The 27,643-nt window shown below is 43.2% G+C and overlaps 2 protein-coding genes across 3 annotated transcripts in view; one reads left to right on the plus strand and one right to left on the minus strand.

Moving 5' to 3' along the window:
- Positions 1-515: 515 nt before the first annotated feature.
- Positions 516-13,159, minus strand: paip2b (poly(A) binding protein interacting protein 2B). 2 transcript variants are annotated; one of them, XM_085759470.1, is made up of 4 exons: positions 12,900-13,159; positions 4,184-4,350; positions 2,697-2,879; positions 516-2,564 (listed from the first exon to the last, which is right to left on the minus strand). In XM_085759470.1, exons 2-4 carry the CDS (start codon positions 4,337-4,339, stop codon positions 2,508-2,510), a joined length of 396 nt encoding a protein of 131 aa, XP_085615596.1. In that variant the 5' UTR covers positions 4,340-4,350; positions 12,900-13,159; the 3' UTR covers positions 516-2,507. The 2 variants fall into 2 exon arrangements, with proteins under 2 accessions (XP_085615596.1, XP_085615595.1); XM_085759469.1 differs by lacking the exon at positions 12,900-13,159 and adding an exon at positions 9,994-10,132.
- Positions 13,160-22,314: 9,155 nt separating this feature from the next.
- Positions 22,315-27,643, plus strand: part of hspa12b (heat shock protein family A (Hsp70) member 12B) — a 20,315-nt gene continuing 14,986 nt past the window's right edge. Inside the window, exons 1-7 of the mRNA XM_085759471.1 lie at positions 22,315-22,515; positions 22,688-22,787; positions 25,220-25,283; positions 25,879-25,961; positions 26,667-26,791; positions 26,885-27,071; positions 27,583-27,643. The exon at positions 27,583-27,643 is cut by the window's right edge and continues 44 nt beyond it. Of these exons, the coding sequence (XP_085615597.1) occupies positions 25,238-25,283; positions 25,879-25,961; positions 26,667-26,791; positions 26,885-27,071; positions 27,583-27,643 (502 nt within the window). The 5' untranslated portion in view covers positions 22,315-22,515; positions 22,688-22,787; positions 25,220-25,237. The remainder of the gene's footprint in view (positions 22,516-22,687; positions 22,788-25,219; positions 25,284-25,878; positions 25,962-26,666; positions 26,792-26,884; positions 27,072-27,582) is intronic.

The following is a 27,643-nucleotide window of genomic DNA, read 5'->3' on the forward strand; positions in this document are numbered from 1 at the left end:
TGTTTAGAGCCAATTCACCTCTAGTTTACTGATAACCAATATTTGTCACTGCGGTTAAAAATCCATGCCAATTTTTATAACACACCTAGAATTAGACTGAATACAGTATAGCCTACTGTTTGCTTCTTTTTGTACACTGTGAAAATCTGATACAAAGGACCTTTAAGTTTTGTAGAATACCACAAACTCCAACACAAATCTTGGTTCACAGCCAAGAGTGGTGACTTCAGGCAGAGCCAGAGGAGAGTGTTTTAAAATACATTAATTTCATCAATGGAAAATAACAGCCAATGCTGATAACTGGTCTATCTCTATTATAAACTACAATATAGTTTAGTTTATAATTTACATTGAATTTGTTTAGTTTACACTGAACTTGCAGAGATGAATGGTGGAGCAGGGATGTGAGCCAGATGTCTGATTATGTCTGACACTGACCTTGTCAATACTGAACTGAATCCTTCAGGTCTGTGAGGGGTCAAAACTAAAACATGACAACAGACTGACACCAGGTGTTTGTCTTTAACATCTTTATTCATCTTTTTTCATTATTTTTGTTTGTATTGAAATTCATACTCTGTGTCTTCTGGACCTCTTTTTCTTAAACGGCTTCTGTCACCTAACTCAAACAAAATCACCAAAAATGATTTCATGTTGTACAATCCACCTGGCGGACATTCCTATTGGCTTCACCAGGGTGCCATTTGACAGCTGTGGTCCAACACTAAGTGAGGAAGTTCCCCTTTAACCACACACACACTCGTGGTCTCTGACAGGTTGAAGATTCTAAAAACCTGCTTGGATGGACAGAAGTTGCTCTCACCTGTCAGATACTGAATGCAAGTACAAGTGCACTGAGAGAAAAATACACACGTCACTGTAAATTCAATGAATGAACAGCGGCATGAAGAGGACTGATGTTCAGATCGAGTCAATACTGCCTCCGTATTTCTAAACCAGGCTGCTGAGAATAAGAAAAATTGAACTGGAAATAAAATCATCTTCACATATACAACTTTCTCCTGTTGGTTTACAACTTAAAACCGGAGATTATACTTGCAGCAGGAGGTGATATTTAAGGGAAAGCCAGACCACAGTAGAAATCAGTGGTTAAAAGAGAAGAACTTCCTCATAAAAGTCAACCAACAAAGAAAACAACAGCAAGGAGGCCATACTGTCGGCCACATGTGGCATACTGCTTTATTCTGACAATACCGTCTCCTCAGGTTTCCTCCTACAAACAGGACTGAATGGACACCACAGGCTACTGTACCCAGTAGAGACACAAAACGCCTCATCCTCAAAAACATGAAGAAAAAAGAAAAAAGAGGAGGAGAGGCTATTTGAAAACCTGATTTGGATATGGACACTTGATCTGATGCTGGACAAACCAAGTTGTTCCGGCAGAAAGAGGCAGTGGCTGAGTTCCAGACCAAACACTCCCCTGTAACGAGGTTATTCAATATGTGATGAATCCAAAACAAAGACTGAGAGTGAACACAGAAATGAGAATAACTGAGTGTTTTTACGACCTTCCCTCTGCAACAACATTTTCTCACTGAACTTGATTTGGTGACGCCTCTGTTCTCACAGGCTGGACTGAAGATCAACATAGACTTCCATATAAATTGGGAAAAAGCAACAATTCATCCATGAGTACACCTGTCCATGTTCTGACCACACACACACACACACGCATACACACACATACATACATGTACAGGGAGGTGCGGGGTCTGTATTTGGTTTGGAACGGAGCCGCTGCGGATACAAATAACAACCCGCGTCTCGAGATGCGCATGAGCTGCGATGTCACGTGGAGCTTACGACATCACAGGAGCTAATGTCAACGGGTTGGACTGAGCGCCGCGACTCGGCAGAGCGGCGGCAGACACGCATCAAGTCCCCTGAAATGTTAGTCGCTCTGTAACCTCACTGTCCTGGAAACCCCTCAACTCAAGGTAACGCAATGTTGTTGTTGTTTTTCCAAATTTGACAGCAAACAAATTAACAAGTACGTGAAGTCGTTTAATGTTTATTAGACGATCTGGATGTGAAGTTTTAGATCCTGGCATCACTCCTTGGTAGCTGCCTCAGTTCAAAAGGGGGCTTGGATGAGCTCTGCGCGCTCTGCAGACGTCGACGGCGTCATCTGAAATGCGATGATGAGCTAGCGCCCGCAGTAGGGCGGTGCTGGTATTACACCCCTCCCCCACCCCTGTTCCCAAATGTCCCTCAGTTTACAAGAAACAAACAGGAAATAAAAAGATTAAAGAAACATAAAGAAAGGAGAAAGAAAAAGAAATCCCCCCACCCCCCGACTGGGCCTGCCAGCACGCCACTGACTTCAAGTGTGTATAGGTCTGTGTGCGTGTGTGTGTGCATGCGTGCGTGTGTGAGTATCAGTGTGTACGCGGTCAGCGCCGCCAGAGTCTCTGAGCATATGTGTGGACAGGTGTGTGTGTGTTTGTGTGCACGTGGAGGCTCCATGGGGGTGAGGGGGACTCCTAGTATTTCTTCCCCGGGACGAACTCCTTCGCTTCGGGATTCAAGATGCTCTTCCTCTGCAGAGGAAGAAGAAGAGGCCGCGGGTGAGAACACACTCTTTTTCTAAGAAGGCTTTTATTAGAAAAAAAAAAAAGAAAGAAAAAGAAAAAAAAGTGAGTGTTGTGAAACGAGATGCGTCTGTGACTCACCGCCACTTCCTCCAGGTTGCTGTGGTGATCGCTGACGGACAGGCTGTTGAGCTGCTGCTGCAGCTGCCCCACCCCCTGGTTGTTGAGGTCACGCGAAGGGATGAACCAATCCTGGTCCTCCTCCTCCAGCATTTCCTGGAAGCAGCGCTCCAAGAACTCCTGCTCCAACAGCTCCTCCTCCACCTGGAGAAGAAGAGACGAGTGAGCGTCAAACCAGAGGGGAGGGAGGTACAGGAGGAAAAGAACAAGGGGATGAATGGACAGAGGAGGAGGAAGAGGAGGGCAGGTTGTTTAAGATCATTTGCATGACAAGTAGGTGGAAGGTTTCCTAAAAAGAAATGTGGTGACATTAAAATACATGACTCAGAGCTGAGGGACAGGAAGAAAAGCAGGTGGCACATTCCTACTTCTAAATCACTGATCGTCTAACTCTCTGGAGGTTTCTTTGAGTCTTAAAGGGACAACAAGGAGTTTCTCCATCAGCAGAACGAAAGATTCCGCGACAATAAAAAAGTCTCATATTAATGTGGATGAATCTACATTACCCACACTTGTTAATGGGCCCATATTCAATAAATATATCGTTCTGTCTCTATCGTTATTTTGTTGTAAGGAAATGCTGGTCGAGCTGACCAGCGTTTCCTTACTTTCGGTTTCGCGGCGAGTCATGAGAATAACGCCGCCGAATCACCGTTTATGGTCAGAACTACAACAGTATCTTTTTTTTTTTTAAGTATATTTTTTATTTGATAGTACATAGTGAGATAGACAGGAAAGGGGGAGGCAGAGAGAGGGGGAATGACATGCAGGAAAGGGCTGCCCGACGCGGGATTTGAACTGGGGACGCCTGCGTTGAGGACTGTAGCCTCTACATGGGGCGGCCGCCTTAACCACCCCCTACGATAGTATCTGATCATCTTCGAACCTCTGACTTTGATTCTTGATGAATGAAAACATGAGTCCGTCTTGCACCGGTCAAAGAATTTTACGGTGCGCGGAGGCTCATAAATGTAGTGTAAAAACGCTTTGCTTTTCCAAAACTCCTCGTTGTCCCTTTAATAAGCTGATACATGAGCAAAGAGAAACACTCCTATGGACTGGAGGACAGAACAAAGTGAGTGTGTGAGGGGAAACAGGTCGGTTCACCTGTGACGTTATCGGTCGTCGTGGGAAACAAAACAAGGGCAGATGGAGATGATAACGGAGGGTGGAGGACGAACAGAGCACAAGATAACGTGGCAGAGTTTAAAGTGCAGGGGGGTGGGGGGTGGGGGTCTGAGTGAGTGTGAAGTGGCAGGAAGAAGAAAACGGGGGGGCTGATAAGAAGGGGGGTTCAAGTACGAAAAAGGGCATCATGAGAAAGCCTTTAAAGCTCTGACTCGGCTGAGATATGAAGGTCACGACCTGAGATAGTGGGTGCAGGGGGGAGGGGTTAACATGAGCATGCAGACCACAGTGGATCCACCCACAGAGATGTGAGCACGCACCTGTCTGTTGTACTCCTCCTCGTTCTCCATCCACATGTACTCGGCGAACGGGTTGGCGTCGCTGCCCTCTCCTGCGTGCCCATTGGCCACCGGCTCCTTTCCCTCTTTGCCCGGAGCGCCTCCTCCCGGTGTCTTGGCCACCTCTGGACCGCTCATCTCAGCCGGCTCTGCACGAGGACAGACACACACACGTACGTTAATGCTGCTCAGAGAAATGGTCACATTCACATACAAAACTCAAACACTGAGAATATTCTCCACATCGGCACAAGTGGCTCCTGAAGCTAAATTGAAGAGAGCGTGCACTTGATTTCCTTCCGTTCTTGAAGCCAGAAAACTTTGGCTCATCTCCTCATCGGGCCACAGCTGGATTGTTGCTGTTAAATTTACATTTCTCGTCTTGACTCTAGACTGGGGCTTTTCTGCCCAAATGAAAGTGTCTCAAATACATTTTAGCAGCAGCTGGAGAACTGCTCCCAGGGGGAGGGGAAGTGTTGGAGTCTCAGTCCTCCTGAACAATAAAACCACCAAACACGGCGTCTCGGCATCTCATGATCTGAATAAGAAAACAGACTGAAAACTGCAGCACCGACTGGGACTGATCACACACACTCTCACTGCAAAACACCTAAATGAGTCTGAGGCTTAATAGAGTCGTTGTCATTTTTATGACTGCAGTCAAATCGCTGTTCAGGTTGGTGAACTGCGATGCTGCAGGGGGAAAAAGGCCAAACTGAGATATTAACCCCACCCACACACACCATGAAGACATACAGCGCCGTTCACAGGCAAGCAAACACCCAGGGGGCTAAATCTGTTAGCTTATGCTAATAACAAGAGAAAACGCCACATGATGTCACAGCTTCCTCATTTCCCTACTAAGCTATGTGTGAAGGCAAACGGCCCAGTCAAATCAGATTTAAATCCAGGCACGAGCAGAGCACGTAGCAGTGAAGTCAACACATGAGAAAGTTAGAAGACAGTTTTACACACCTATCATGTGGCCTTTGAGTTAATGGCACTATAATTAGTGATACATCCCTAGTACAAACAGAGAGGGCGTGTTCAGACGGCTTCTCCCAGTCACTATGATGTGGGCCAGGTTTGGTGTGAAGGTGTGAACAGTTCAAATGCGGTCAAGATGCAAATAAACTACTCCAACCACAGATGAATGTTCAACATTTACATTAGTCACAGTCACAGATTCACATCATGTACGTCTCCTTTATCTGAGCTGATTTATGAAGGTTACATTGAATTACATGCAACACATGAGATGAGACTGCTGCCCAAACCCAGTGAAGCAATAGTTACATAAGCACTGGATCAGCAGATTCATGTTAGAACATATTACAGAATCACATCTTTTTCCTTAACGATTAATTGATTATGTTGCATCTGCTGTCCAGATACAATCAGTGAAGTCAACGGGAAATTGATGAACTGTTTCGCTCCAAAGAATTCCTCATTTTGTTGCTATTTTATCACATTAAAGGCAACTTCAGTATTTTAACATGGTGCACAATTAGTCCAAATTGCAGATTTAATATGTTATAAGTTATCATTAAATGGAAGAAAGGTGAATGAAAGTTGCAATGAGGTGCAGACCTGCTCTGATGTATCACAACATTACATGAAAAAAAAAAGTACGGGGGTTTCTGAAAACCACGAGGGAGAGGACAACAGAGACGACCAGGAACAAAGACGGTCGGACATGAAACAATAAGAATATGACAGAGCCATCTGAGCAGACAACTGTGCGGTTGTTTTGCGGCGGCCTCGTGTCAGCTGCACATGATCTAATCAAGGTAAACAGTGAGTCATCCCAAGTAACGGTGCAGCATGATGCAATTTATAGGCTGCGGGTCACACACACACACGCTCTCCTTTCAGATGACTGCAAGACTAAAACAGAAGGAAACCCTTTCAAGCATTTAACGGAGTACCGCTTCATGGTCAGATGCTTTCACCCTGTCTGTCAGAGGAACACAGGATCTACGTTATCACCGCTTTCAAAGTGAAGGAGTCGACTGATTTGAACTGGTATCATGAATTCTGAGTTACAGCCAAAACTGTGTGCACAGGCGGTCACGTCGACCTTGACCTTTGACCTCTGAAATCTAATCATCCTTGAGTCAGAGAGAGCGCTCGTGCCAAATTTGATACCGAGGTAGCGGTGCACATGCTTAGCAGAACAGACGGAGGAGACACTAAGTTGGCGCTTTTGTTATGGTGTCGGCTTATTGCTGTTCACACCCGACGCGGCGTTCGCTGCACAAAGGTGGGAGAGGCAGCGGCGGCGAGATGGAGTCGCTTCCACCAAAATGAAGCTCCTTCTTCGCGCCTGACAGATAATCAAGCCGCTTCACCGTCGAGCACGGGACAAACTGGGACTACCGCCCTGTAACAAAAGGACTCAATGTTTCCAGGCCCTGGGCAGTGGAAGCCCCTGGGATTCAAGGAGTGAGTGTGAATCTCTTAGATGGACTGGAGCTCGGCGCAGAGGGAGTGGAGGAAGAAAAGTCTCCGCTACTACTAATCAATGCTGAACCTTGTCCTCACACTTCCTTGTTTTTCTGACAGTGGGACAGTCCCTGGCTGCACATGACCTTTCCCCATTTGGATATAAAGGCTGTCCCTCGAGATGGAAGCAGCAGGTCACGTCTCTGGATCCTCATCTGCCTGTGTCTGGACATACTGTCCCTCCCTCCCTCCTGGTCTCCTCCTCATCTCTCTGCTGGGCCGGCGCTCACATCGCAGCTGGACGTTGTCCAAGCCAAAAGAAATTCCAATACAATACCACACGGTGTATCTGATGACGAGGATCCACTACAGAAATTATTTGGTGCCTCCACAACAGCAGCTTCTTCTTTTTTTTTTTTTTAACCTATTCTTAAGTCTAATATATAAAATATACGTAGACAATATAACCAGAGTGCTGCTCGGCTCTTCAACACAAACAATCTTACTTGGGGAATTTCATGTGAGGAAAGTGATAAGAGAAGATTAAACTTTCTGCCTCACAGAGATGCATTCACTGTGCTTTGATGCAGTCAGACAGATTTTATACTTTGATGTTGAGGTGCTGTACATTTAATAATGAAAAAAAAAAGCAAATTAGACAGTATGAGTGTGTCCCCTTTCCTGCGACACAGACAGTACTAGCACCCTGATGAGACATGCCCACTACAATGACATAATCCTCAGTCTGCCAGCCAGCTCCAACAGACTTGTCATGACTCAACTGCGGCCTCCCGGTGAATACAGTGGGGGGGGTAAAACGATGATCTCAACCCAGCCATGCACACAGCTCCAGGGTCAGCCTAAAGCACACACACACACCACTAAAACGTTTGATTTGAAAAATACTGATTTACATCTCTGAACTCACAGAAACTTCACCCCATCTCCATATTGAGGACAAAATGTTAGTTCGACTGCTGTTCCTGCCATTTCCATCTTGGTTGGTGTGATAAAAATCAACATGTGCAGGCAGGCCGCTGTTCGCTGTTCGGACACGCTGTCCCTCAGAGGAGTTCCAATAAACACAGACAACCTAAGTAGGTTAGTAGATTAACAAGAGGTGTGTCCATGTCTGTAGACGGTGATAAAGCACAACAATTGTTCACTGCAGCGATTTGAACAAGACGTGAATGAGGGGGTCAGAAAGAACAAGAGACTCCAGGCGAGTGTAACTCACACACTGAAGTCAGAGCTCACCTTGTTGTGTGCGCGTGCCAGTGTCCATGTTGGATTTTTACTGCAGTCTGTGAAGTGTTGCGAAACAACACACTTCTAACACCTACTGCCAAAGTTTATTGGATACATGTGTCTGTTTACAAAGTCTGCTTTGAAATAAAAATAAAAAATCCCTGAGATGTTTATCCGCAGAAAATCCATGAGACATGCAATGAAGATCAGAACAATTAAAATCAATGCCTGGCGTTTATCAAGTAAAAGCAACAAACAATTTTTTTCCAGCTCCTCACATGAAGATATCCTGGTGATTTTCTCATCCTTCATAGGACTTTAAATTGAGTATTTGCAGGTTCGGACTGTGGGTCAACAAAAGAAGCAACTTGGAAAACATCGGCCTTTAAAATGTTAGCTGTTAGTTAAAAATAAACTTTCTTCTTTTCAAGACTAGCAACTAGCATGTGAATCCTAACCCCGGACATCATTTTCCAACCATTGCCAAGAGTCCCTGCATGCCAACGTGTCTCCGCTCAGACCACACAAGGACTGTGTGGCAGAGGAACAGGTATAAAGAAGGGAAAATAGAGACCGTACGCACCGTGCCATTATGTACTGCATGAAGCACTTAGCATGTTCATGTTGCATAACCATGTGTTGGTCACCATGTAATATTTAGTTAGAGGAGCCTAGCTTGGCCCAGCCTCCTGGCCCGCCAGCAGAGTGTGATTTGATCTGATGGGATGAGGATGAAGGATAAACAGTGGAGAAGGTAACATGCTGTTCAGCAGCAGGGCTACACACACAGACAATGTCAAAATAACCAGAAAACTCAAACTGTGTGATGACTGTGCGCTCGTCATGTAAAATTTGCATTTGTTGTGATCTGAAATTCATGTGGTGGAATAAATTTTAAACTCAACAGCAACATTTTAAGCAAGTGATTAATAGTTTATGCCATTTATAATGCATGCTCAGGTACACTGTAGTAGTAAATTTTATATTTCTGGAGTTTCAGGCTGCGGATTGGATCAATCTGATCATCTTGGGCTTTGGAGAAACTGGACATTTTCTGCTAATCTTACACCTATCTGACCAGAAAATTAGGGGAAATGTCTTCAAATGTATTTAATACAAGAAAATCATCAGGAAAAATATATCTTTTTAAGTAGCTTAAGTTAAGTTAATAATATAATAGCTGACGTTTCTCTCAATCCCCTCATTCACCACTGTCGTAAACAACTGAATAATACGGTTACAATTAATTGAATAACAAAATTAGTTCAGTAATAAGAATTTCGGTGGTTGAAATATTTAACTAAACTGAAAATGTCCGGTCGGTTTTGTCGAAATATTAGATGGAGGAGAAAAAGGAAAAGCGAGATGCAAAACACTCGGTGTCCCTGCGTGTTAAGGAAAACTTCAAAATCCCAAACAGAGATTGAATCAAAGCTGGGATGTGTTTGTGTTGGGTGCATCCAGTGAGCGGAGCAGCCGCTGTAAAAAGGCACAGAATAAGGCGCTTCATAACACATTATGTAATGCAACAGTTAGTGAGCTGCTGTGTGTAATGGGAGCGTCGTCGTGGCTCGCAGCCTGCTAACGTCTCCGCACGGCTAGCGGCCACGGCCAGGTGTCCGGGCCTACCTGGAAAAACTTGGTAAAGGGATTGGACGGGTTTAGCCGGGGTAATGCTAAGAAGCTAGTCCACCGTGGCTGCAAATAGATAGACGCACATAGCTGTCAATGAACGGGCCTAAGGTGAAAGCTATCCCAGCAACAACAAAAGGGTAGCGGACCGGGGGGCTAGAAACAGTTATTTTTCACCAAAGGAGAAAAGTGCTTTCGCGTGAAAACGGCTCAAACGTAAATAATACATTTAATTAAAAGGACACCATGGGCTATTAAAACACGTTAAGCTCACACCGAGGTCAAACTCCGCTCCCGTTTGGATGCTTAAGGCCAAACAAAGTGGGCTACTCCGCTACCAGCTAGCACGCTGCTACAGCATGGCAGCATCACTGAAGCAGGTCAACAAAACAAGCCTCCGCTCCTCCACACACTCACACACACACAAACCGTCTAAAATTCACACCGCCCCCCGGGGTTCAAGTTACCTGGCATTGTGATCTCGTTGTTCGTTTCAAAGTGTAACGTTACACAAAGTTAATGCAACCACACCGCGAAGAGTGCGTGCTCGTCGTTTCTCCAGCGGGGATTTCTCCGTGCTGCGATGCAACGTAGCTCAAGTTAGCTAAATCCTGTTAGCCACCTTGCTAACGGTGAAGCTGGTCACGTGGTCGTGTGCTGCGTTCGTGGGCTCCCAGAAATGTGGGAAATTGCAGTGAACTTTCACATGAACACAATGCCAAAGTAAGAAGTAGGCCTGGGTGTTTAAAAATGTCACTCATGTTGACTCATGGGAGTCTGTTTTTAAAAAAATGTTTATAATGGATCTTAGTCATTTGCCAGAGTAGTTTTCCATGTATCTGACTGCAGTCACAAGCTTTTTTTATGAAAGAGTCTGAACTCTATTGAAAATTGACTAAAATCCAATTAGGGCTCAGGAATAATTTGATAACTCTGTTTATAAGGTTAAGTGGAGTCATATTGTTCATGTTCTCAATGTCCAAAAAACTGTTTTGAACAAACTCTCATTAAAAAACAAACAGTACTTTCATGTTTTTAAAGTCTGTTTGCTATGGATTCATGATCATGTCATGATTCATATTGATACTACGTCACTCGGCTGGCCTGGGAACGCCTTGGGGTCCCCCCGGAAGTACTGGAGGAAGTGTCCGGGGAGAGGGAAGTCTGGGGATCCCTGCTCCGACTACTGCCCCCGCGACCCGACTCCGGATAATGCGGTGGACAATGGATGGATGGATGGAAAATATACTTCCCTTCCCTTTTACTCACATTAGTGTTAATGATTTCACACAGCCCTATGTCAGGTGTTTTCAATTAATCTAAATATTGACATGTGTGGGAAAGCAAGAATATTGAGAACATTTTGATGTCTATTTGATCGATGACCAGAATTAAGGCAGAGTAAATTGTGCAGGTGAAGAGCAAATTAAAAAACAAAGGGCCAGATTTTTCTTTTTGTATTATCGTGCAGAAAACTATTTGCAACGATGCAGACAGATGTAGCCTGGATATGCTACACCACAACATCTGGTTAAATCCCACCACAGTTTTTCCTTCCCTTCTTCCCCCGGGGCTAAGAGTGCATGATTAGATGATGGATCCCAAGACAGAACAAGATCCAGCACTGATGCACGCGGCACAGCACAACACTGTAAATCATTGACCCTTTTCCTCTGATGTCCATTCAGATGAAAAACAGCCAGTTTTTATTTAGAGAAAAACTGTGCAAATGTGGTGGGTTTGTTTTTTTCCCCATCCTGTTTAATCAGCAGCACATATCACGAGAGAAACAAACACCATCAGGCTCACAGCACCACTTCCAGAAATAGATATTAGCCTACATGTGTCTCTTCTCTGGTTAGATGTTCCAGTAGTTCATGTCGTTAATTAGGATAATTGAGTGACAGACAGGATTTGACATTGTGGTTGCCAATAGCAGCAAATGAGGAATGAGCCAAATGCTTTTACGCCTAACAATTTCTTACTTTCTCTCCATAATGCAACAAAAACTGAGCAAAAACTGTCATTTTCATTACAGGGAGTCTTCCACTCCACTGTGGCCCAGTACCTGCTTACCGTGGGCAATGTATCGTTGTTTCTTTATGATACTATAGCATCTCAATCTAGTAGCCTATGGCAAAGTTTCTTGACCAAATAGATGTTATGGTTTGGTGTTATACAAATACAACTTGTTGTTCAATCAGACAATTGTTGTTTTAATCAGATGATAAATCATTTATCAGGGAAAAAAAGTCAATTTCCTAGCTAATTATAATGTCTAAAATGTGCTTATTTGAGTCAACCAACAGCCCTTAACCTCTAAATATTTCATTTTCAGTTACTAATAGGAGAAAAGCAGCTTTTCTTCAAAGTTGACAAATGATGACAGTGATCATTGGCATTACTTCAAACCCACAATCAAACCTTTGCAAATGAATTGTCCTTCAGTTGTCTTGTACAATAAAGTTCACCCCAGTCCTGACTTAATGTGAAACATAAAATTGGCTACTGGCTAATTTTACCTTTTAACAGACATGCATCTTGAACTGAACAGCAACTAGAAGACAGACATGGGGTCACTCAACAGGCCAGAAGACAAAAACCGATTCAGGCTGAGCAGATACACGTCGCAGTACCGTTGACAATCGGGGAATCGGGGCTCACGTCGAGTCCGTGAACGCAGCATGAGAACAAACATCCTCTCGCTCCGCCACACCAACGCTACACTGCTTACTCTCTTCCAAAACAACAAATGCCTGCGTGGCTTCGAAAATAAACGTGTTTCTGTCGATCAATTACAAATAATCCAACATGTCCCTCTTTAACTGACTGATATGAAGAAGACAACATGACATCAACGGTTTACAAAAGGCAAAAGGCGACGAAATCATAGCCTATATGGTCCGACGTTCAAATCAGTGTTTGTACATAACACTTATCAACATTATTCATCTAAGCAAATACATAAATCTAGCTTTGGAACACTTCGGTGTTTTCGACGAATTTGACAGTAGCTACTCCAACTCTGTAGGACTCACAGCCCACTACAATACCTACAACTATTGGTAATGTAAGTTAGCAAAGGTGAACAAGTTGTTTCACCGTGTTTCCGTTGTCGTCGTGACAGTTTTTCCATCTTTTAACATTCACAACTGAGAGTTTCAGTGGTGCAGCTCGAAAACTTATGCTAGCCTGATGCAAATGTAGCTACATGCACAACAAAAAACAAAAAAAACATTCAAAAAATGCAGTAAATACACAGAGTAACACAAGTTGAAATAAACACGGTCGCTTTCTCGCTGCTGTGTCTTTCTCTCTTGTTCCCTTCTCAGTCCATCTCCCTCTTTCTCTCCACCAACAACAACACACTCACCACAACTTCGAGAGCAAATAGTGGGGGATCCGTGAACCAGCTGTCGGGGGGAAACGGGTCTTTTCCGGTCCCGGACTTCACAAAAAAACCTACACAATGCACTAATTCTTCTGATAGTCTTCAGTGCAACAAACAAACACTTGTCTCCTTTAACAATTTCTTCGCGCTTTTGGCTAAAAATTGTATTAATTCACTATTTTTCTGCCTAAACGTTGAGACTAAAAAAACGTTGTGTCGTGGTCGCGTTTGTCCAGCTGTACGCTTCTGTGATTGGTTGAAGGCTACGTCACGCAAGGTTTCCGCACAATGCAATTGGCCCGGATGTCCACACGCCCCGCCCCATCTCTCCATTCACGTAAGTAAACAAAATATAACCCATTTTTCTTGCTGCCCCCCTTATTTTGCAGTCAATATCAGCTGTTAATATTTGACTGCGTGGCTGAGTCAACTGGGTCTGACCTTTGTTTAACAGACAAAGCTCTAGTTTTGTGTTTGTTGAGGCTGTTTGAGATGAGAAGTGACCGGACAAGACGAAGAGTCACAGTCGATGCAAGAATTTAATGTCTGAGTGTGAGCAGTGGCGTGCGCGGGCTTTTCTGGGGCGGGGGACGCCCTTATCAGCTCGTGTCTCATTTGGTGTCATTACATTGATGTCACATCTACTTTTCTGAAAGAGATATTCATTTAGGCTAACTGAACAAAGAAAAGTAGGTGATAGTTTTTGCCAGTATGCTGTAAACCTGCCCTATGAAGAAAGATTGTTGATGATGGGTTTTTTTCTGCAGGAGAGAAGTCAAATTGAAACTCTTAAAGGGACAACGAGGAGTTTTGGAAAAGCGAAGCGTTTTCACACTATTTATGAGCCTCCACGCGCACCGTAAAATTCTTTGACCGGCGCAAGACAGACTCATGTTTTCATTCATCAAGAATTAAAGTCACAGGTTCGAAGACGATCACATAGGCTACCGTCGTAGTTCCGACCATAAATGGCGATTCGGCTGCGTTATTCTCATGGCTCGCCGCGAAACCGAAAGTAAGGAAACGCTGGTCGGCTCGACCAGCATTTCCACCACCACTAATAATAACAAGATAACGATAGAGACAAAATGATATATTTATCGAAAATGGGCCCATTAACAAGTGTGGGTAGCGGAGATTCATCCACATTAATGTGAGACTTTTTTATAACCAAATAGAAACTCCTCGTTGTCCCTTTAACTATAAAACATCAAATGCTCTGTGTGGTGTAGGGTAGGCTACAGTGATGGGAATCAACAGCATTAGCCTTGGGCAGCCTATATATAAACGGCGCTACTAGCAGCGCTACTTTTTTTAGTATAACGGGTAATCAAAATAGTAACTGTTTCCCCATTATAACGCGATTACCGTTACTGACAATAAAATGCATCGTTACTCGCCGTTACTTGACTCAAGAAGTCCCGTCAAAAAATAATACACCTGTTTAAGTGTACGTTATATACAAAAACAATTTCTGTCCTTCAAATGGTTGGGAAAAAAGCTGTTTATCTGGAACAAACCAATGTGGAGAAAATACTGACTGAGTTGGATAGTTCCAGATAAATGGAGGGTTATGGGTTATGGTTAGGGGCTTTGGGGGGTGAGTCCAAGTAATTTGACATATCTGAGCATTTTATAAAAAAGTAACAGAATAATTACTTTTCCTATAGTTTCTTTTATAATGAAGAAACTCAGTTACTAACCCAGTTACTTTAGGGGGAAAGTAATGAGCAACTATAACAAATTACTTTTTAAAGGGACAACGAGGAGGTTTGCAAAGCGTTTTCACACTACATTTATGAGCCTCTGCGCACCGTGAAATTCTTTGACCAAGACGGACTCATGTTTTCATTCATCAAGAATTAAAGTCAGAGGTTCGAAGACGATCACATACCGTCGTAGTTCCGACCATAAACGGCGATTCAGCGGCGTTATTCTCATGACTCGCCGCGAAACCGAAAGTAAAGAAACGCTGGTCGGCTCCACCAGCATTTCCACCACCACTAATAATAACAAAATAACGATAGAGACAAAACGATATATTTATCGAAAATGGAGCCATTAACAAGTGTGGGTAGCGGAGATTCATCCACATTAACGTGAGACTTTTTTATAACCAAATAGAAACTCCTCGTTGTCCCTTTAAAAGTAACGTGCCTAACATGTTGTGTATGTTGTGTGTGCTGTAGCTCTGTCAGCTCAGGGAGCTTTTCATCTTCAGTGCTTTAATGTTTGTGTTGTGTCCGTGAAATTCAGTCTTTCATGCAAAATACTGACATCACTGATGGCGACATTTATCGTTTTAGCATAACCTTAGTTCGTATGGTGGCCAAGGTTAGACTGTCATTTTCAGAGGAAAACAGATAGCGTCAGTCACTCATCGTTTTTGTTGTTCCTCCTGACACAGGTCTTGTCTGCGAGCAGAGACACAAACTGTCAGTCACACTGATCAAAGTCCAGAAAATGATATTTGAGTGGCAAAGCCAACAAAAAGACAGAGTGATTTATTTATTCTGATTATTCAGAGCAGCCACCTCATTTGCATCAGAGCCTTTTTATAGCCTTAGTGACTATTTTGCCTATTTTTGGTCAAAGCCAAACCATTCCTCTTCACCTGCCTCCCCTCTAGCAGAGCATAGTGTTGAGTGATGACAGCTGGATCTGAAACTCTGTTTCCCTTAGAGACTATAATGAAATTGAGGTGTATGCAAAGAGAGAGATAACGCTACCAACCCATATTATTCACCACAGATTGGTAGAAGTTTGTAAATTTGAATTTTCAGTGATTCTCAGGCTGGCATGAGAGCGAGCACTAGCTCACTGGCAGCATTTTAAAGCTGCAACGCTTTGACACGGTGTAAGGTTGAATGGCAACAGAATCCATGTCTTGTTTGTGTTACATTCCTCTGTCTCCTACACCTGCTCTTGTTGACTGAACGAACAACATGTAACTATGGCTCTCACTTGCATTACAGTAATGCAGCCATCCTGTTTGAAGGTCCTGCTGCTCGTCTGACCTACATGCATTACCCTGAATTTACAGCGGAGGGCGACTCTAGCACACAGTGTAAGTATTGAACAATGTGACAAAATCCACTGTACTGTGTCTGTGGATCCAAGTGCTGGAGCTCAGGCTGATCCCACACTAATAACATCTGTAGAGGTGTATAACAACAGGTCTACCTGACTGCTTTGTCCTCAGTGGCCACAGACTATCCTGCATATTCTTGTGTGTCCATTTAGCATTGCACTTGGTCTTTATGTAGCTAAGAGAAAACAGTGAGGTTCGTCATGACCATAAATCATCAGTAACAGATTTCCAGCTTGCGCATGTATGGAGAATGTACAGTAAAAGTAGAGTAAACTTTATTACGCTTGAGGTGGAGATGGTTTTGGACGCAGTGCTACGGTTCAGTGCTTCACATAGAAACATCACAGAAACATAAGAAGATCTGACACAATGATAGGCAGTTGCTTCACATAAAAAAGGAGATGGAGACATTAAATCAGCAGTGAAGAACACCAGATGTTCCTCAGACTGTAAGCATTAATGTATGTGTGTGTGTGTGAGTGTAAGTGTGTGCGTCTGCAGCTGTGATACCTCTCCTTGGGAAACTCATAGAGGGCTGCAGGAACAGATTGCTTCATTGCGATCGCATACAAGTAAATACAATCTGCATCCAAACAGAAGCCAAATGTGCTCAAACATATGTCATAAACTGTTACTTGATAATAAAAAAGATCCTTTGACTTGAGATGCTTCATATTCCAGCCCACACCCACGTATGAAGTCATGACAGTTGCACAGTACAGTTTTTCTCCATTGGTTTGGCTCATTTCTTGAAACAGAAATTACATTCTCAAAACTCTAAGATAATTTGGCAAAACAGTGTTACAGTTCAGCACAACACCATAGATCACTTGCAAAAGCGCATCTCTCTCTCAAAACAGTTCACTCATGTGTCAAAACTAAATTTCCTTCTCATACAAATAGTCAGTGCCCCCAAAATGCATTGTCCCTTTGGCATTGTGTGAGCACAGTCAAAATGTTTTTTTTGTTTTTTTTACAATTGTCTATAAAACTGAAAAAAAATAACATCACACATTGCACTCATACTGTCAAGGAAAGGTAACCATTTTTATTCACATGTAAAGTAACTTCCATTCATCAGAGTAAGAAAATGTATACAGCATACAGTAAAATACTGTAATATAAACACAAACAAAAACAAGGAAAATTATACAGTAAGTAGCCTACTGTGCTGTAAATAATATGGTATTCATTGTTTTATGTTCTTGACTAATTTCGACAACTGAACAGACTATTGTGTATGTGATGACTTATAGAATGAAATGATGCTTTTGGAGAGAACGACCATTGAGAATCAACAATCAGTTTAGATCAACGAGATTTATTCTCTTGGAAACTGTGCTAACTGCAGGCTATCTGTACTTAATCATTTGCAAAGATGTATGAAGACATTTGCAATTTGATGAAATTAATGAGAAATACAATTCTGTTGTGAACATTTGCCAACTGGTTTGGAGGTTTGTCCATGTTGTTTTGAGAATGTAATTTCTGTTTCGAAAAATGAGCCAAACCAACTGAGAAAAACTGTAATATAATGCATCCACACAACTATTCTCACACTCACTACTTAGTTACAGAGAACAGGAATCACTCCACTTGGACTCTTTCCCCCCCTTTGCTGTTACATGAGTCCCCCCCTCCCTCATCTCCCTGTCTCCCCCCTCTCCCTCGATCCCCCTGTGCTATAAATTTCACCCTCTGTCTTGCTATTCAATCATAAATCATAAATCCCCTTCCTCTCTCTCCTGCACCCCCCTTTCTTTTTATTACACAATAGCCCAGACTTTATGTCAGAGGGCAGTCATGTTTAATATGTGTGCCCATGCGCAAGCGCGCATGTGTGTGTGTGTGTGTGTGTGAGTGAGTGTGTATCTTCTACCCCAGGCTTTCCTGTGGCTCTGGGTCCCCACCCGAGGCCGCTCCAGTGATGTTGTCCAATGCAACACACACACATTCATATGAATATGCACACACTGGAACATATGACACACCCTCGCATGCACATGAACAGGAAGAGGCATGTTAACGCACATACACGAACACGCGCGCACCCAAAGGTACAATATTGCTTTTATTATTTTCTGCACAAGCTCAGTATTCCTGCACACACAAGTGCTTCACGCTTCTAGCCTGAGGTCTTGTTAACACACACCACCGGGGCACTGTTAATGCTGCGCTGCCAACAAGCAATGGGTCTGATTCTAACAAGGACTCTGCTGAACATGAAAATATAGTCCTGCTACACATTTGTTCCAGAAAGAAAACAAGAGGTCAGAGGGTGCAGACATTTCTTCTTTACTCTACTCTGGGCCCCGGGTTTGTTTTAGGTGTTTGATTGAAAAATGGTGCAAAAAGAGTCATGCACAATTTGTACAAGGATATTTACTGCAGGAGAGGTTGTAAAATGATTATATCTTTATTCAAACAGTACTAATGTAGTGAAATCCTCCCATTCATGAATGATATTGACAGCTTAAATGAGTGGTTAGTTGGTTGATTGATTGGGCGATCGATTGATTGGTTGGATTGGTTTGTCAGTCGGTCGGATAGATGGATGGATGGATGGATGGATGGATGGATGGATGGATGGATGGATGGATGGATGGATGGATGGATGGATGACTGGCTGACGGATGGACAGATGATGGATGGATGGATGGATGGATGGATGGATGGACCCCATAACCCAATTCAATCTTGGTCTTGGAGACAGCAAAAAACACCTCAGCTCAAAGTCCACTTGCTTTCTTTCTGAAGCTTTTGACCTCATCATAAAGTCTTCATCAACACTTTATTTTATCACAGAGCTGTAGACATTCAAGCTCTACATGATCCAGACCACCTATAGGAACAAAAACTGTGTCTACTAATACTAAGGCTATGTCACAGGGATAAATGCTAAAGAATCAAAGATAATGGACTTTGCGTCTCCAAAACATTGTTTAAAAGGTGATGAATGGATTAAATACACAGTGAACGGTCCAGGAGGAGCTCATAGTCTTCAGTTCCATGACAACTGAATAAACAGAGATTGATCCAGACATTGTTTTGATGACCAGCCGAGCACACTCACTTTATAACATTTGGATGTTCATCAGGTCAGATGTTTAAATGTTAGTTTCCACATGACACATCCCCCGTTTAGGTTTTGTTCCTTTGGGAAAACACGCTAAGTTGAAAAGAGATGGATACTCTCCTGCCCTCAGGCTGAAGAGAGTAATTATATGTCTCAAAATCTTGACCTATTGATTTCACATGCTGTGACATTATTGTATTTTGTGGCGGACACGACAATGTGGTGTGTGATGCTATCTGGAGGGGAAGTGACAGGTTTTCTCTCAGGCTGTGGCTATTTACAGGACCTGGAGGAAAAACAGTGTCTTACATTGTGTGTGTATGTGTGTGTGTGAGTGTGTGTGTGTGTGTGTATGTTATGGGTGTGTTTCCGTTGCTCGAGGACTTCCAGGGTCCCAGAGATAATGTGGAATTCATGAGAGGAATGCAGCATAGGGGTTCCTTCCTGTCACCTGACTCCATCACTTCCTGCATCGGGCTTCCTGCGTCTGGACTTCCATGGAGAAGGGTGAGGCTGCGTCTCCATGAGCGATCCAAGTCGTTTCATAATTTGTTCTCTTTGAGGTGATGGAGGACCTTTGAATGACCCCAACCCCACCCCACCCCCCCATGTATAATACACACAAGGATGCAGCTGATTGTTAAACAGAAGTGTCGGGCAAGTTCCCAAAATGATGAAAAACCCAGGTTTGATCGCAAGGCTGTTGGAACGCTGCCACCCGACCGCTGATGTTCCTCGTTTGAAAGTTAAAGGGACATTGTGTAACTTCTCCTGTTATCTATTCACGAAAATCGATTATTTCGTTCAAAAGTCTGTTTTTCATTAATCAGTAATCCCCCCCATCAACAAAGTGAAGTGTTCCTTTCAGCTCTGAATGAGCCGTTCATATCATTCATATCTACATGGAGCGGGTAAGCTCGGTGCTGCTGCCATGTGGTGTCTCCATGTTTTTACGTTCAGTGGCAGTGTGACGGTAGGAAACCATGGAAACTCAGCGGAGACACCGGAGCAGTCGGCTCAGGTCGAGGTGGCGTCTGTGAAAAGTCACCGCGGTAACGCAGTGAGGAGGAATGGAGCGTTACACTGATGCTGCATTCACCTGCAGTCGGGCAGACGGCCGTCGGTAACAAACCAGATGTCATTTTAGTCACAGAAGTCCAGAGAAAGCCGGTAAAACGTGGGTCAGGTAAACAATACCACATCGCCATGACAACATATTGTCACGTGTATTGTTTTGCCTCGTGCTGACGGACCACTTGTTTACATAGAGGCTTGTTTATGTCGTTACGTGCAGCGGCTGTCGTCCGTCTGCCGTCTGCCCAATTTCATGTGAATGCAGCAGGAAAAACACGACTGAGTTGCATGTGATATACAACCGCAACGCTAGATGGGAGGAATTCTTACACAATGTCCCTTTAACTGGAGCAAATGAATGTGGGCAAAGGATCACATAAAACTGATTAAACAAGAGAGAAGAATACCTCGTAAAGGAGGGAAGGGAGAAGTGTAGACGAACAATAAGAGAGGCAAAAAAAACATGAAAGAAAGGAGGGGAATGAGAAAGAGAGGTGATGGCAGGATCCATATGGGGCCTCTTGGTTTTTTGGGCAGCAAGGAGAGACATGCCAGGTAATGGCTTCCAGACACACTCACACACACACACACACACACACACACACACACAAATTCGATTTAGGAATCTGACAGGACAAGGAGACTGAGTGTATGTGGACGTGTTTGTATATACCAGGGGCCTTTTCTTTTGCGTACTCAAGAGGTCCGACTTCCTCTGCCCATTGGGAGTGGGGCCGGCTAGTCTCATTGTGTGTGTGTACATGTGTGTGTGTGTGTGTGTGTGTGTGTGTGTGTGTGTGTGTGTGTGTGTGTGTGTGTGTGTGTGTGTGTGTGTTAGAAGCGCTGGGGGTTAATGTATGCTTTCAATCACAGCTCGAGTGGGGAGAAATCAGATCCCTGCAGCGCTGATGTGGATTCCAAGAGCCACACACATGCACGCGCGCATCCACACACACACACACACTAAGAAAACACTTACAGATATCAAGCTGGAGTGCAGCAAATGCATTTATCTACGCTTAACCACTGAACTGATTTTCATTAAGGGAATAGTTCTGGAGAGGAAGCCTCCATTATTTCCATCATCCACTGGACGTTGCTTCATATTAAATGGTCACACATGAGAGTTTTACCCTTCTTCTGTTTATCGAAGAAGGTTTTATTTGTTTTATTTTTGTTTTATTTGTTCAGATCCCCATTAGCTGCGCTTTAGAGCACCGTCTGGGGTCCACATTTAAAACCAGTACATTTAAACATACAGTACATCTACAATCACAACACGAAAAAGACAAGACAAGTCAACAAGAACTTATCTGCACATCGGATTGTCATCTACATCAAAGAACATAAGATACTCCAACAGTGGTTATAAAATAAAATAAAATAGAATAAAATAAAAGGGTAAAACAAATGAAAATGACAACAAGAAACCCTACTACCCTACATAAAACCCTTTGTGTATGTGTGTGTGCATGTGTATGTGTGCGTATGTTATTTTACAGATATGAAATTCCAAGATATTTTTTAATTTGCTTTTTGAATGTTAGTTTGTGTGTGAGTTTAGTTGTTGGCAGTGGTAAGGAGTTCCATGCTTCCATTGATCTGTATTCTATGTGCTTCAAAAAGTTGGTGTTTGGTTTGGGAAAAGAAGAAGTGAAGAAAAGTCAAGCTATTCTTTGAAAGTAGACTGACAACGTTTGGAGTTAATCACCTGTTTTCTCCCCCGCTGTGAATCCTGTCGAAGAAAACACAGAGCAGGTTCAGTGCCGTGTTAAGGTTACACACCTGGCTGCTTCCTGCTTTTGTCTGCAACATTAGAAAGTTGTTGGAAGAGGTCAAGGGGTTTGAAATAAAGTGAAGCGATAAAAGACAAAGAAGTGGAAGGAGACAAAGAAAACAAAGAACTGTAACTATAAACATGTATGGGAAGAGAAAAGGGAATGGAAGAGGAGTGGTGGGAGGATGAGATGAAAAGAGAAGCAAAGGGAAGACAGGAAGAGCTAATTAAACTGAGGAAGGATGAATGCGGAGGAGTGGGAGGGGAGAGAAAGGGCAAGATGACTTAACTAGGATACGCCGCCTGCCTGAAGATTACTTCACCCTGACACACACACAGCACTTTCCCAGTGAGGTAAATCCCCAGCATTCCCCCTCCTATGCAGTGTCACAGCCCTCCCACTCCTGCAACTGGTGTGTGTGTGTGTGTGTATGTGTGTGTGTCACAACTTTTCTCTGACATTCCTGTGCAGAGCGGAGAGACGGTGAGCTCGACTGCAGGGAGACAGGGCTGCAAATACAACTCGGAACTTAACTTTCCAACAACGTGGAAGGATTTTCTCTGAAGAAGAAGAAGAAAAGTAATTCTCTTCCTTGCCGCTTTTTCTGATTTGGGAATTTTTTCAGTTTTGGGGGAAAAAACTTTCTGCAACTTAGTTTTTTACTGTCTCAACACGGGATTTCTAGAAAAGCATCCTCTTGTATCCACTCAGTTTCCTCCTCTTTCTTTTCCTCTCCATCTCTCCCCTGGAGGCGGATTCCAAACCTCGGACTGCCGAATTCCAGAGTTTGGGAATACATTTGCTGAGGTTGGAAAGGACAAAGGCATAGTGTTGCAACTGCATACAAAGAGGTGAGTTAACATGATGACATGCACCTCTTGTTCCTCTGGTTGCTTGCACCTATTTAAAACCATATCGGTCAAGCTTTAAAAGTATAACTAAGCATGTTTGCACTGTTTTGCATTAATGGTTGTGTCACTTACTGTCAATGATGATTATATATGATAATGAGCATTGATAATAAAGCTGTCTTGCAGTTAGTCCACCAAATTTCTCCATATACTCTAAAGTGAGAGAGCCTCATTGTTAATGGTGCGTGAAAGTGGAGTGTGTTGCACAATGTGTCCCTAATGTAACATCTCTGGGGAGCTGGAGTTGCTTGTTCTGCTGATCTCCTGCAAGACTCCAGTCGTACGTCTGAGAGGGGGAGACAGACGTCGAGACTGGTGGGGGCGGGGGGCGGGGGGTGAGGGGCGTGCAAACTGTGTAATGCATATTGAAGGTAAAGCAACGAAGTATGTGCAAGAGAGATGAAGCAGAGGAGAGGTGTGGTGTTTCATCCTCTCTCTGGTTTTATCATCAAGTGTGAGGACAGAGTCAGATTGGATACACACACATACACACACAAACACACATCATATTCAAATGTTTGCATAAATGCACACAGATGTTGCTTTTACATGTACACAAAGAGAGGGATGGTGAACAAGCTTCTGGCCTCTTTCTCTCTCTCTCACACAAACACGCACAATACACACACAGACACACACAAGAAAGAGATTTAAACAAACACATCTTTGTTTGATTGCACTCATCTGTTTAGTTTGCTCCCGGCTCAGATCACAGACTGATCCAATGATTGCCAGTTCTGCAACCCAATACATACACACACACACACACACACACACACACACACACACACACACACACACACACATACTGTATGCATGTCATATGTCAACATGGAGACAGCTCACTAATTAGATGAAAACATGAATAGAACAAATAAAATACACATGCTCATAATTCATGTTTGTTACATCTGCGTTTGTCAGTTACAAATACAAAGGAGTGTTGAATAACTCAACATTATGCAACATTATCTATGTGTCTGTTGAATATTGCACGTGTGTTTTGTTTGTTTAACACAGATGAAAGGTGAGGTGTGAGGTCGTAGCTGTGTGTATCAGTCCCCTGGTCCACACAGTGACACCTGAGAGCCTCACACTGTCGTTACTCTGTGACCTCTGAGCAGCTGCAGCAGCCGGAGTAGCTGCGTGTTTGAAGTTCGAGTGCACAGTGACAGTTTTTGTTGTTGGGGTGTGTCCCGCTCACTTCCCCTCTCCCCGGTCTAATGAATGTCTTTTCTGTGTCTAAAGTCACTCTGTAGTCGCTGTATTTATTTTCTATTGTACGTATTTGAGAGCTAAATTCTTTATGTGAAACATGTGCTACACCCTTACTAATGGAACTAAATGTATTAATGTCCCAGTTGGTGATTTACAGTTCTCCATAGAATATATTATTGCGTGTATATATATCATGGATGGCGTATTAATGAACAAGGGAGGGGTTATGGAGACACCCTCCTATCTCTGACATATAAGTTCTTTTTTGTATTTTACTTGTACTTGATGTTATTGGGCAGATGGGAAGGATAACACAGGGTTTTGATGACTATTGTATATGCAGTATATGCGACCTTATACTATAGAACAGTGGTTCTCAAAGTGGGGGGCGGGGACCCACAGGGGTCCTTGGGTGGGTTCAAGGGGGTCCCCAACTTTTTCTCAAAATATTACCACATTTTTTCCCCTGAAATTTCTTGAAATTTTCCCAAAAGTTCATGCCATTGGCAGTAATTTGAGCGTACATTGACTAAAAAAAAGCAACGTTATTCAGTCTCAGAACAAATATTTGTGTATTGGTGTTTGGTTTTAAAATTTGTACAATGGGTGGTCCGTGGTCTAATTTGTGTCAGTTTAGGGGTCCCTAATGTAAAAAAGTTTGAGAACCACTGCTATAGAAGAGGGTGGGTTTAAACAGATCGTCTCAAAAACAACTGATTGAAAAAATATTATTGTTAATGGCATCCTTTAGTTATCATTGTATATGTAAACTTGTTTATGTGTAATTTGAAAGAGATTACTCGGTGGTGAAACTCTAACAGTCACCTGACTCTGCAGCTCTCCTCTGACTTGTACAGTGTGTTTTGGCATCTTTCAGTTCATTGTTTTGGTTGAACAGCCTGCAAGCTAATTGCTCTGGTTCACTCCCATATCTAATCAACCAGATGTAGCATTAGCAACTAGCTATGGACCACACTGCAGCATTTAGCACCTAAAGAGGTGGAGGAGACCAAAACAGAGCTGAAAGAGGGGGTGAATATTGAGCTCACATGGCACCTCCAAATGAATGTCAATTCATCTGTAAGCTAAAGCTGTGTTTTCAATACAAATCATTCTAATGTGTGGTGTCATGTTATTATGTTGTTTGTCTGCAGACCCTGGCTCCTGTAAAGATGGCTGACGTGGTGCAGCCAGACTCAAACAGCCTTCAGATACCGGGTGAGAAAGCACATGCAGAACATATACAAACACACACTAAATTACTATGGCAACCCAAATCAGAATGACTCACTTCTCCTCCTTTATCTTTTCGGAGTGTGAACATGTTGCACTCTCCGTGGCCCTCTCCCACTGATATTACTCACATCAGATTCCAGTGACATTCCAGTCATTCCAGTTCATTACAGACATTCAATCTCACATCATAAGAGTCAGGTCAAATGTGTTTACACCCTAAATTGCTCATGTCCTCAGTGAAAAATAAGGTGTTATCTGCATGCATATATGTTTATATGAGCATCCGATGACTGTCCAGTCATGGTTCTTTCCTGGTGATAAGCGTTTTCCCATGGGAGCGTTTTACTTGACACAACACAGATTTTTAGCCATTGTGTTCATCTTCCACATGGAGTGTGTGTGTGTGTGTGTGTGTGTGTGTGTGTGTGTGTGTGTGTGTGTGTTTGTGTGTGTGTGTGTGTGTGTGTGTGTGTGTGTGTGTGTGTGTGTGTGTGTGTGTGTGTGTGTGTGTGTGTGTGTGCTGCTTTAACAACATCTCCTCTATTCTTCTTCTTCTTCCTCTCAACACATTTCCCAGGTGATAATCTATCAGCCCCTGCGTCGCCTGCCACAGCTCGAAATGACTGCAGCATCACACCCCTCACACCCTCGCCCTCACCGGTAACACACACACACACACACACACACACACACACACACACACACACTCACACTCACCGCAGACAGTCCTACACACCCTTTCCTCTTTCTGCCTGTGCCTCTTTATTTAGAGCTCTTAAACATGACCTGTAAACCCGCATTCACTTCAGCGTGTTATTAGTGGTTTATAATAACACTTACACTCACAGTTTAAAGTACCCAGTGGAGGCTGGAGGCTGTGGTAAAGAAATATACACATTTGGCACTGTTTATTCTTTTGAAAATAAAATAGGGAGCAGGACAAATGGAGAACTTCCACAAGTACTTCAGGAATTTTGGTTAGAAAACAGGAGATGAGCCAAATCCATTATGTTTCCACTCATAGAAACTAGTTATTTCTGAAATGTAAAAATAACCCTAATATTTGGTAATTACATGTTGAGTATAAAACATTGGTGTAAATCCAACCCGTGCTTCCTGTCTACACAGAAGAGCCAAGTTTAGTTCAGTCACTGTTGCTTTTTTTCATAATCAACGTAAATCGTGAACAGTCTTTTATTTTTAAGTGAATATCACAGTTTGTATATGTTTTTTGTCTGCTTTATATAGATAATAGAGAGATAAATAAAGAGACACATGAGCTCAGGAGAGATTATGAGGATGAGTTCTGTCCTCATTGGTACACACCCAGTTCTCCATCTGTCTGTGTCTCTTTCTCTCTCTCAGAGGGTGGAGATCAGACCCAGGATGGCCTGTCCGTTCTCTGTCGTCGTGGCGATAGATTTTGGGACGACCTCCAGCGGCTACGCGTTCAGCTTCACACAGGACTCAGAGGCCATACACATGATGAAGTAAGAGCCTGCGTGAATGTTTTTCTCTTCCATTGCCATTCTACTCTGTTATTTTTGATTCTTGACAGTTTTTTTCCCTCCAATCAATTGCAGACGCTGGGAGGGCGGCGACCCCGGAGTGGCCAATCAGAAGAGCCCAACGTGTCTGCTGCTGACTCCCGAATTGCGGTTCCATAGTTTTGGGTTCGCGGCGAGGGACTTCTACCACGACCTGGACCCAGAGGAGGCCCGACACTGGCTCTACTTTGATAAATTCAAAATGAAGATCCACAGCACAAGTGTAAGAAAGAGATAAAGGAAATTAGATGATTATGGTGAAATAGAAAGACAAAAGTCCACATAATATAACAGCACATTTGACCAAAGACATCTGTGTCAAGACAAGACAATAATGTCTATACATGTTAGTTTTGCATAAAGAAGACAAAAACCGTCCAGTCTCTACATCAACTTTGAACATATTCAGGCTTATGAGTTTGGGTGATACCACTAAATCAGTTTCTTGGGGGGGACATAGGAGAGAACACTTTCCTCTCATGGCTGACTATGTACAGTACATGCCTCAAGAGAAAAAAACATTCCCAACTCAAACCTGTAAATTACGGTTATAAAATAATATTGATCCATTTTACACTTCATACCAGACTGAAACTTTGAAGTGTCTTGTACCTGTAACCACCCAACTGTGATGTCACAATGTTATAACACACCCAAGAGTACACGTTTACATCACTGCAGCAAGATGAGTGCATGTAGCTTCATAGAAATCACCATGTTTGTGCCTGGTGCAGGACCTCACCATGGAGACGGAGCTGGAGGCCGTCAATGGACGGAGGGTCAGAGCCATCGAGG

The sequence above is a fragment of the Trachurus japonicus genome, chromosome 18, assembly GCF_045865225.1.
Source record: "Trachurus japonicus isolate A0001 chromosome 18, Traja_1.0".
NCBI lineage: Eukaryota > Metazoa > Chordata > Actinopteri > Carangiformes > Carangidae > Trachurus > Trachurus japonicus.